Source organism: Syngnathoides biaculeatus, chromosome 3 (assembly GCF_019802595.1).
Source record: "Syngnathoides biaculeatus isolate LvHL_M chromosome 3, ASM1980259v1, whole genome shotgun sequence".
Classification (NCBI taxonomy): Eukaryota; Metazoa; Chordata; class Actinopteri; order Syngnathiformes; family Syngnathidae; genus Syngnathoides; species Syngnathoides biaculeatus.
The window spans coordinates 28130574-28142847 of NC_084642.1; the positions used below are offsets into that span (position 1 = coordinate 28130574).

The following is a 12274-nucleotide window of genomic DNA, read 5'->3' on the forward strand; positions in this document are numbered from 1 at the left end:
TCTTAATTAAGAGATCAACTATAGAGTACATTTGGTCAAAATAGCTCAAGCAATAATCACATAATCTGAGGATTACAGATGAAAAGTACTTCAAGCAGTCACTCATTTCACAGGGTAATTCAAGTTGAAAAACAAAAGTGAGAGCTAAAATAAAGGCTGAAATCCATGCAAGATATGTGCCAGAACAACGGTGGATGATAGAAAAACAAAAGAAAACTTGCTTCTGGCCTTGACACCGTGCAGGATCAAAAGGTTTGTACTCTGCATTTCAATGGACACTGGGCCACCAATACTGATGAGCAGTCATTCAAATCTTTTTTGGGGGGTAAACGCATCATTCATTGTACATAAATTGATATATTAAATTATGCAATTGTCAGTTATGACATCATCATGCAAATTAATCTTGAAATTCATCTTTCTCCATCTCTCTCTCTCTCTCTCTCTCTCTCTCTCTTTATCTCTCACTCCCTCTCTATCTATATTCAGTATATTCTTTATAGATTTTAGTCTGGTCTCTAAATCATTTATATGGGATCATCTTACTTTTCTGGTTTTGAGCATGCCACATGATTATTATTAAGGTACGCACAATAATGAATATATATTATTATTATCATTTTCCTTTACCTTCAATTTTGGGTGTACATTTACTCAATGCGTTACATAAAACATTTTTTCCCAATGTCCCTTCAGCATACTAAAAGAACAGCACAGCATTAAAGGGGTTTGAACTCCTTCAAATGTGCCTAAAATAAATGTGACTTCAAATGAGGACAGTTATTGTCAATATAGCTACAGTTAACTGCAACTAAAAATAAACACAGACACATATTTAGAATACTTTACATAACTTGCCAGACACTACATCACTCCATGCACTGCATCCAGTTTTTTCCTGTGTATTGTTGCTGCTCGGTTCGTCCCACGTGCCACGAAAAAATGTTCAGATTTCTTTTAAAAATCATTAGTAACTCACAAAATCGTCTTGAGTATTTTTCCACCGGGTACGGTCTAACTCTTACTCAAATAAAAATTTAGAGGACCTCTTTTAACTTGTAATGATACAGAGTCAAAAAGAAACAAGGAATTCATTGGCGACCGATCTGATAGATTGCTTTACTTTACACTTACAATGAAATGTTTTTACTCAAGACAAAGGCAGCTAAATCTCTGAATGTGATGACACCCCAAACACAAAATCCTAAACGATGCTTGTGCTTGATCAGATTCTGCTTCAGTTTGGTTTAAAACGTGTATAAATGTTAACATCCAAGATAATAATGCCATATTTATCTTGAAAATTGTCACTTAATTGCTGAATACCCACTGAGTAGAGAATTACCTTTGTTTTGCCCAGACGGTTGTAACACTTATGACCACCATTTGGTTTCACGTCCATTAAGAACTACATATTTTTATTTAGTCTCCTTCTCGAGTGCTGCATTCTTGTCTATTTTCTCATTACATAGATTGAAACACCGAAAAATTTGACTGCAACATTGAATATTTATTGCACAGTTTTGTCAATGCTCATAAAAGAAACAATAACCCATTCCATGTACCAACAAATTTTTTTTTCAAGGGCAACATTTTACCTGCACACACAAAGTGAATGAAGATAATGTTTTGTTCATGGGAAATGTGTGACACATTTGTAAACTATCTTGTTTGATTATTTCGTGTTTTAAATGTGCTGTTCATAACATTTGGGGATCATCTCTCATCCCTTCGTGCATTCAAATTTTCATTTAGTGCAACTTTGAATAGAATAGACAAACTAAAAACAAACCAACCAAGGACATGATAAGGCAACAATTATAAATATATAAAAAATAGTCATTTGAGAACTATCTTTTGTTACAAAAAGGGTACAAAGCTTTTGTCTTGCACCAGAGAGATAGACATGTTTTTCAGTTGCTCGACCGACCTCACAGCCTTGTATCCCAATTGTTGGAGAACCTTTTGACACATGGTTTGGGTGTATTCTACCATGTCATAAGACAGTTTCAAGCGCCAACTCTCTGCATTAGCCGCGGAGTCTCTCAATGTACCAAATTTGTGTTTGGCTGATGGCTCATTGCTGCCATGAGTGTTTGCCAGTATCCAGTCTTCCACATTTTTATCCAAGGGGAGCCCCAGATAGTCATAGATCTCCTTCGTCTTGGCGAGTGGATTTTTCGCCAAATCTTCGTAGCGAACCAACATATATTTCCCTTTCAACCAGTAGGGATGGCTGAGACCAGTAGAAACAGAGCTTCGGTAGTCTTCACAGACAACAGTGAGTTGACTCAAGTCAAGGTTGTAGGGCTTTCGCCCTGTGGCCCTCCATATACGCCACAGCCGGTATGTATCCCTGAATGTCTCAATCCGGGATGACAGGATACCACGAGGGTCTCTGACAAGTTGGATCACTTTGATATTCAGTCTGGGGTCCTCCAACAAGGCGCGCAAGTCCCCAATCTCTGGGACACGGACAGTCTTGATGGCCACATGTTGTTTCTCTCGACAGGCTTCGGTTGCCAAGGTCAAGTTAAGAAGTGCGCATTTCTTTACACAGTCCCCCTCTTCTACATTAACATCTGCTGGGCCATAGGCATCACATACAGGTTGCTGGCACAACGCCCGGCTTGCACCACGGCGGAAAAGTTTGTCTGTGGTGTGGTTTGTTGGTGTTGGTTTGATGTAGCTCTCAAGGAAATATAGGTCGCAACCATATAGACTTCTTAATAGGTCTCGGCTAGCCCCCAGCATCACACGGCGGTCTGCTGTATTGTGGCTGTGGGACAAACGGGGCATCAATGTGGTCTGGACATGATAAAGAGGTTCAAACAGGTAAAAAACCTCTTGGTGCTGGTTGAGAAGTTGGCCAACAAAAGATGAGCCGCTACGAGTGGTGGCCAAGACCAAGATGTGGGTTTTGCGGCTTGCATTAACGTAAAAGAAGGGGTAATCATCGCAGCCTCCTGCCCCACGTTCAAGAGGAGGATCCGTCTCCTGATCCCCCAGACCGCAATTCTGTGTGCTGGGCAATGTGCACAACTGGAAAGGCTTGGAGGTGAGTGTACGGATGGCTGTGTACTGGATGGCGATGGAGGCCAAAGCCAGAAGGATCACTGCCTTCCAGGAACATTGCATGTCGGAACCACTTCATTTAGACTCATGGATCCATGTCAGGTCCTCCCTGTAAACAAAAAAATTACACTGATGTGAGAAATTGCACTGATTATTTTATTTGTTAGAAATTTTAATGTTTAATTTGTAGTTCTAATTCCCATATTATAGAAGCATATGTCAGAAGAGTAAGTACATGTTTCTTCTTTTTAGGACATATAATATTTTCCAGGAAGTTACAGATATGTCTACTCCCATGGATTACATGTGCCTAAGTCCTTAACATAGACAAACCCAATTAGTGCATGACTGGTCTTACATTGCCACCATCCCTGCAACAAAGAACCATTCCCTCCTGCCTGAAATCTGCAACGATCATCCCCATCCCAAAGAAAGCAGCCGTTGACAGTTTAAATGATCACAGGCCTGTTGCACTCACACCTGTGATCATGAGAGGCTGGTTGCATGCCACATAAGGGGCTCACGTCCTCCTTCACTCGATCCCTACTAGTTTGCCTACAGAGGAAACCGGTACACCGAGGATGCTATCACAATAGCTCTCCACACTGCACTGAGCCACCTGGAACGCCAAGGGAAGTACGTCAGGTTGCTTTTCAAAGACTTTAGTTCAGCCTTTAATATCATCATCCCAAGTATTTTGGTTGACAAACTCTCCCTCCTTGGACTATCTCCTTCCATCTGCTGCTGCATTAAAGACTTCCTCACAAACCATCCACAGTCTGTCAGACTTGGCCCACACCTCTCTTTCTCAATCACCCTCAGTACGGGGTCCCCCCAAGGCTGTGTACTGTGCCCTCCGCTATACTCTCTGAACACATATGACTGCATACCAGCCCATCCCAGCAACTCCATTATCAAGTTTGCTAATGACACCACTGTGATGGGGCTCATCTCAAAAGGAGATGAGTCTGCCTACAGAGACGAGATTGGTAAATTGTCAAAGTGGTGTTCTGCAAACAACCTTACACGGAACACCACAAAGACGAAGGAAAACATCCTGGACTTCCGGAAATTGACCCGTTCCCACTGTTAATCGATGGGGAGTGTGTGGAGAGGGTTCACTCCTTCAAATTTCTCTGCACTGATATTTACAGGCCAAGTCCCAATTCCCAGCAGCAACTCCACTTCCCGAGAGTGCTTAGGAAGAACAACTTGGAAGCTTAGCTGCTACAGGCCTTCTACAGAACCACCATGGAGAGCATCCTCACTTATTGCATCACAGTGTCGTATGCTGGATGCACAGCAGCGGACAGGAAAGTTCTGGAAAGAGTGGTTAACAGTGCCCAGAAGATCACTGGCTGCTCTCTGCCCTCTGTAGAGGACATTGCTATCACAGCAGAGCCACTTATATTGTGAAGGACTCTTCACATCCTGGTCATCACCTGTTCAACCTGTTGCCTTCTGGCAGGCGGTACAAGTCCCACAAAACACTGACAACCAGATTCAAGGAAAGTTTTTTCTCAAGAGCCACCAACTCCTTGCACTCAAACCACTGAAATAACAGTACTGTAATGCAATGTTATGCAACGGCACTTTTGTGCATTTATTTATTTTAGCAATAACTGTGCCTTGATGTTTTATTTATTGGCTTTTACCCAAGTTGTTCTTCGATTTTGATTCTATTTTATTGCACCTTGTGGAGAAGCATTCATCATTTTGTTGTATGCACAGCATATAAGACATTAAAGGCTTTTGATTTTGAATGATTGACCATTTCATGTCACGGTTGCTGTCACAAAAGTTGACAGTCTTTGCATCTTTGAATATCTGCATCACAAAAAAAGTTGTCCATTTCTTTTCAATAAGACCCGTGTATAGTACATCTTGGGTGACAGTTCCATCCATCCCCGGCTCTGTAAAAGTAACCAGTTACTAAAGCCTCAAAATATACGCTCACACAAAATTATCTCTGGCCATTCCCAAAACACTGATGCAATGCCTACAGTATTTGCATAGCTCGAGTACACATTTCCAAAAGTCCAAGCCTTCACCCACACTTTCACTCCCCAGGGTTTGGGCTTTTTTGAGTGATATAATGTTTGGTGGATAATATGCCTCAACAATGACCTCTCTGGAAAACAAATACCTAAATGGAAGTGACTGGTTATCATCACTCAATTCACTTTCCAAATTCCTATGGCCTCCTCAAAGTCATGGTTTTGGTCTTTCCACAAATAGTTGGAAGATTCATTGTGGCCATGCTGAGCAGGTTCAATGTGAACATCTTCCACAGTGCTTTTCACCCTGACTGTCAACATCCCATCTTCCTCTCCTTCACCATTGTCAGATCCAGACGATTAATGGTTCCCTAATAGCCCATTATCATCAGTATTATCCCTATATCCCTGATCAGTGGAGTACGAGGGAATATCCTGGACTACTGTATATAAAAATAGTGTTCCTAACACTAACTACAACTGCATAATCTGTATAAAAAAAGGTTTCATTTCAAACAAATAAGATAACTCAACCAAACATGCTCTCAATTCAAACCTAGATAGTGTTATACTGGAAATAAAGCAACCAGTTCATGATGGGCACTACCTAGGACACTTGTGATTCTAATTGACTTCTTCTTCTTTTCCTTTTGGCTTGTCCCGTTAGGGGTCGCCACAGCGTGTCATCTTTTGCCATCTTAGCCTATCTCCTGCATCTTTCTCTCTAACTCCAACTGCCCTCATGTCTTCCCTCACCACATCCATCAACCTTCTCTTTGGTCTCCCTCTCACTCTTTTGCCTGGCAGCTCCATCCTCAACACCCTTCTACCAATATACTCACTCTCTCGCCTCTGGACATGTCCAAACCATTGAAGTCTGCTCTCTCGAACTTTGTCTCCAAAACATCCAACTTTGGCTGTCCCTCTAATGAGCTAATTTCTAATCCTATCCAACCTGCTCACTCCGAGCGAGAACCTCCACATCTTCATTTCTGCCACCTCCAGTTGTGCTTCCTGTTGTCTCTTCACTGCCACCATATCTAATCCATATATCATGGCCGACCTCACCACTCTTTTATAAACTTTTCCCTTCTTCCTAGCAAAGACTCTTCTGTCACATGCGATTCTAATTTACTAGTTATTTGAATTTCTTGTGTGTAAAAAATAAAAATATAGGCAGCATGGTGGTGCAACTCGTTAGAGTGTTGGCCTCACAGTTCTCAGGCCTGGGGTTGAAATTCTTTCCTCGCCTGTGTTGAGTTAGCATCCCCATGCCTGTGTGGATTTTCTCCGGACATTCCAGCACTTTCTCCCACATTCCAAGAACATCCTTAATTAGACACTCTAAATTGCTTTGAAGCATCATTTTAAGTGTGATTGTTTGTCTCTATGTGCCCTGCGATTGGCTGGCAACCAGTTCAGCGTGCACCCCACCTCCTGCCCGTTGACAGCTGGAATGGGCTCCAGCAATCCCACGACCCTTGTGAGGATAAGTGACTAAGAAAAGGGATGGATGGATGGATGGATGGATGATGTACAGTATGTTTATCAAAAAGGAAGGGTGGGAGATCGTGTCACGCTGCTGTTTGTGAATTTCAAGCTTGTAAACAACTACTGAAGGACAGACTCCAGTTGAAGACCGTTATGTAGAATTTAAAATTTATAATCAACTCAGATTTTGAGTGCACATGAGGTATTATGAAGGATAAAATGTCCACAGGTTGAAAGTTGGAAAATTTATAATACACACAAGCAGAATGCAATATACCGGACAGGACTATAAGCCGCATGTGATTATAACCCTCACCCTGTACATTTTAAAGGAAAAAAAAAAATTTTGTACATACATAAGCCACTCCTGTCTATAAGCCGCATGTGCCCACATTGAAACATTAGGTATTTACAAAGAAAGACATTACACAAAAAGTGCTTTGAAAGTTTTAATAATATACCTTAGCTTTTCTTTCCAAACAGTTCCTTTGGCGTAACACAGCAGCAACACGGTAGTAACACAGCACTAACAGGGCTGGGAAAACAAACATACCGGTAAAAGTCACTTAGACGTGGCAGTAACAGAGCAGGAACACCGTTCAGGCCATCGGCTTTTATTACCTCTGAAAGCTTTTTTCGTCTTTTTACATTGCTCCAGTTCTTCCCGCTGCTGTTTCCAGCATCTCACCAACGATTCATTTGTGCCATGTTTTTGTGCAGGAGCCCCGTTTCCTTCTTTATCGGCCAGCTCGTTTGCTTTTAACTTGAAAGCTGCTTCATATCCATTTCTTCTTGCATTTTCTATGATGAGGGTCTGTTCAAGCTAATTTTATTCATGCGCAAAGTGGAAAGTTACATTAAACTTGAGTCTTCCTCGACATATATTCCACCTGTCTCACTCTTACCTTTTCTGCTCGAGCGCTCCTGGTGGTCGTTAGAAAAAATGCATAAATTAGCCACATCAGGGTTGAAAGGGTGTGATAAAAGTCGCGGCTTATAGTCTGGAAATTATAAGCATTTGTATGTACAGTATGTGTAGTTTAATGATGGGCACGGCTGTTCTTTTGAGTGCACTGAATCATTCGAATCAGTTTTTAAAATTAATTTAAGATTCGTTCACTGACTCGCTTTGTCATTTTTCATGTGGGAGAAAGCCTATGCTGGCACAGTGAAAACGTGCAAACTCTACACAGGTGGGGCCGGGATTTGAACGCTGGTCCTCAAACACTACATGAGTTTAATGTATAATTATTTTTATTATTATTATGAAATAAAAAGGCTTTAATAATTGCATTAGAGACACAGATGGAATTGTATATCTATCTATCTATCTATCTATCTATCTATCTATCTATCTATCTATCTATCTATCTATCTATCTATCTATCTATCTATCTATCTATCTATCTATCTATCTATCTATCTATCTATCTATCTATCTATCTATCTATCTATCTTCTTCTTCTTTTCCTTTCGGCTTGTCCCGTTAGGGGTCGCCACAGCGTGTCATCTTTTGCCATCTTAGCCTATCTCCTGCATCTTCCTCTCTAACCCCAACTGCCCTCATGTCTTCCCTCACCACATCCATAAACCTTCTCTTTGGTCTTCCTCTCGCCCTTTTGCCTGGGAGCTCCATCCTCAGCATCCTTCTACCAATATACTCACTCTCTCGCCTTTGAACATGTCCAAACCATCGAAGTCTGCTCTCTCGAATCTTGTCTCCAAAACATCCAGCTTTGGCTGTCCCTCTAATGAGCTCATTTCTAATCCTATCCAACCTGCTCACTCGGAGCGAGAACCTCAACATCTTCATTTTTGCCACCTCCAGTTCTGCTTCCTGTTGTTTCTTCAGTGCCACCGTCTCTAATCTGTACATCATGACCGGCCTCACCGCTGTTTTGTAAACTTTGCCCTTCATCCTAGCAGACACTCTTCGGTCACATAACACACCAGACACCTTTCGACAGCTGTTCCAACCTGCTTGGACCCGTTTCTTCACTTCCTTACCACACTCACCGTCGCTCTGGATTGTTGACCCTAAATATTTGAAGTCCTCCACCCTTGCTATCTCTTCTCCCTGTAGCCTCACTCTTCCCCCTCCACCTTTCTCATTCACGCACATATATTCTGTTTTACTTCGGCTAATCTTCATTCCTCTCCTTTCCAGTGCATGTCTCCATCTTTCTAATTGTTCCTCTGCATGCTCCCTGCTCTCAGTGCATATCACAATATCATCTGCGAACATCATGGTCCAAGGGGATTCCAGTCTAACCTCATCTGTCAGCCTATCCATTACCACTGCAAACAGGAAGGGGCTCAGAGCTGATCCCTGATGGAGTCCCACCTCCACCTTAAATTCCTCTGTCACACGTAAGGCACACCTCACCATTGTTCTGCTGCCATCATACATGTCCTGTACTATTTTAACATAGTTCTCTGCCACACCAGACTTACGCATGCAGTACCACAGTTCCTCTCTTGGTACTCTGTCGTAGGCTTTCTCTAGATCCACTAAGACGTAATGTAGCTCCATCTGACCTTCTCTGTACTTTTCCAGCATCCTCAAGGCAAATAATGCATCTGTGGTACTCTTTCTAGGCATGAAACCATACTGTTGCTCGCAGATACTTACTTCTGTCTTGAGTCTAGCCTCCACTACTCTTTCCCATTAATTCATTTCTGTAGCTCATCAACTTTATTCCTCCACAACTCCCACAGCTCTGAACATCGCCTTTGCTCTTAAAACTAAAAACTAGTACACTTTAACTCCATTCTTCAGGGATCTTTTCTTTTCAATACCTCTACCGGTATTGTCATCAGGACCAACTGCCTTTCCATTTTTCAGCCTTTGTAGTGCCTTTCTGACTTCCCCCTTAGTAATCATTGCCACTTCCTGGTCCTTCACACTTGCCTCTTCAACTCTTCCTTCTCTCTCATTTTCTTCATTCATCAACTTCTTAAAGTATTCTTTCCATCTATTTAGCACACTACTGGCACCAGTCAACACATTTACATCTCTATCCTTAATCACCCTTACCTGCTGCACATCCTTCCCATCTCTATCCCTCTGTCTGGCCAACCTGTAGAGATCCTTTTCTCCTTCTTTCGTGTCCAACCTGGTGTACATGTCTTCATATGCCTCTTGTTTAGCCTTTGCCACCTCTACCTTTGCCCTACGTCGCATCTCGTTGTACTCCTTTCGCCTCTCCTCAGTCCTCTCAGTATCCCACTTCTTCTTTGCTAATCTCTTTCCTTGTATGACTCCCTGTATTTTGGGGTTCCACCACCAAGTCTCCTTCTCCCCTTTCCTATCAGATGACACACCAAGTACTCTCCTGCCTGTCTCTCTGATCACCTTGGCTGTCGTCGTCCAGTCTTCCGGGAACTTCGGTTGTCCATCGAGAGCCTGTCTCACCTATTTCCGGAAGGCCGCACAATATTCTTCCTTTCTCAGCTTCCACCACATGGTTCTCTGCTCTACCTTTGTCTTCTTAATCTTCCTACCCACCACCAGAGTCATCCTACATACTACCATTCTATGCTGTCGAGCTACACTCTCCCCTACCACTACTTTACAGTCAGTAACCTCCTTCAGATTACATCGTCTGCACAAAATATAATCTACCTGTGTGGTTCTACCTCCGCTCTTGTAGGTCACTATATGTTCCTCCCTCTTCTGGAAATAAGTGTTCACTACAGCCATCTCCATCCTTTTTGCAAAGTCCACCACCATCTGTCCCTCAAAGTTCCTTTCCTGGATGCCATACTTACCCATCCCTTCTTTATCGCCCCTGTTTCCTTTACCAATGTGTCCATTACAATCTGCACCAATCACAACTCTCTCGCTGTCTGGGATGCTCAGAACTACTTCATCTAGTTCCTTCCAGAATTTCTCTTTCAACTCTAGGTCACATCCTACCTGTGGGGCATAGCCGCTAACCACATTATACATAACACCCTCAATTTCAAATTTTAGTCTCATCACTCGATCTGATACTCTTTCCACTTCCAAGACATTCTTAGCCAGCTCTTCCTTTAAAATAACGCCTACTCCATTTCTCTTCCCATCTACTACGTGGTAGAATAATTTAAACCCTGCTCCCAAACTTCTAGCCTTACTACCTTTCCACCTGCTCTCTTGGATGCACAGAATATCAACCTTTCTCCTAATCATCATGTCAACCAACTCCTGAGCTTTTCCTGTCATAGTCCCAACATTCAAAGTCCCTACACTCAGTTGTAGGCTCTGTGCATTCCTCTTTTTCTTCTGACGCTGGATCCGGTTTCCTCCTCTTCTTTGTCTTCGACCCACAGTAGCTGAATTTCCACCGATGCCCTGCAGGTTAGCAGTGCCGGGGGCGGGCGTTGTTAACCCGGGCCACGACCAATCCGGTATGGGATTCTTTAGATGAACGCTCATATTTGTTTGGCACAGTTTTTACGCCGGATGCCCTTCCTGACGCAACCCTCTGCATTTATCCGGGCTTGGGACCGGCCTACAGATTGCACTGGTTTGTTCCTATCTATCTATCTATCTATCTATCTATCTATCTATCTATCTATCTATCTATCTATCTATCTATCTATCTATCTATCTATCTATCTATCTATCTATCTATCTATCTATATCTATCTATCTATCTATCTATCTATCTATCTATCTATCTATCTATCTATCTATCTATCTATCTATCTATCTATCTATCTATCTATCTATCTATCTATGTATATACATTATGAATTTACATTTATTTTTAATGTGTACAGTGGTAGCTCGGTTCTTTCAAACGTCTATGTTTTCGTACAACTCGGTTTTCGAACAAAAATTTCGAGATTTTTTTGCTTTGGTTTTCAAAGGAAAATCGGTATTCGAACGCCCTGACCAGCTGACCCACAGCAATTTGTGAATGTGAATTTGAACGCACCCCCGAAAAAACAGAAAAGACATAACGCAAACGCGCGACGCAACCATTTGACCCACACACTCCTCTGCACGTGGACGTGTCCCGGTAGTGACTTTAGGCCTTTTTCTTCCTATCGAGCAATATTAACCCCCAATTATGGCTCCAAAGAAGGCAAGTGGAACTGCTGGTGCTGAAAAAAGGAAAGTGGTGCTTAAAACTGTCGACATCCAGAAGGATTTGATAGCCGAATACAAATCTCGTGTGCGTGTGACTGAGCTATCGAAGATGTATGGCATGGCGAAATCGACGATCAGCACCATTCTGAAACACAAGGATGCCCTCAAAGCAAGTGATGCTAAAGGAGCAACCATGTTGACCAAGCAGAGGCCACAGATCTTGGCGGAAGAGTCGAAAAATTACTTCTTATTTTTATAAACGAGCAGCAGTTAGCTGGGGATAGTGTTGGCGAGGAAAGGATTTCCACCAACGCTAGAAATCTATATACAAATTTAAAAAGAAAAGACCCGAGTCTAGTTCCTGAGGGCTTTGAATTCAAAACAAGTCGAGGATGGTTTGAAAAGTTCCGCAAAAGAAGTGGGATACACTCTGTTGTTCGCCATGGGGAGGCTGCAAGTTCGGACCAGGCCTCTGCGGAAAGGTTCAAAGCTGAGTTTGCCCGTTTCGTCAAGGCGGATGACTACTTTCCCCAGCAAGTTTTCAACTGTGAAGAAACGGGCCTATTCTTTTATGTGGTAATGCTAGCAGTGATTGCTAGATCAAGCTCCTACTAGCTAACAAAGCATAATC

The 12274-nt window shown here is 42.4% G+C and overlaps 1 protein-coding gene across 2 annotated transcripts in view; it reads right to left on the reverse strand.

The window, feature by feature from the left end:
* Positions 1 to 1860: 1860 nt before the first annotated feature.
* chst1 (carbohydrate (keratan sulfate Gal-6) sulfotransferase 1) overlaps positions 1861 to 12274 on the reverse strand; it is a 31441-nt gene continuing 21027 nt past the window's right edge. For both annotated transcript variants that reach the window (XM_061814241.1, XM_061814242.1), the window contains exon 2: positions 1861 to 3184. In XM_061814241.1, the coding sequence (XP_061670225.1) occupies positions 1861 to 3138 (1278 nt within the window). In that variant the 5' untranslated portion in view covers positions 3139 to 3184. The remainder of the gene's footprint in view (positions 3185 to 12274) is intronic.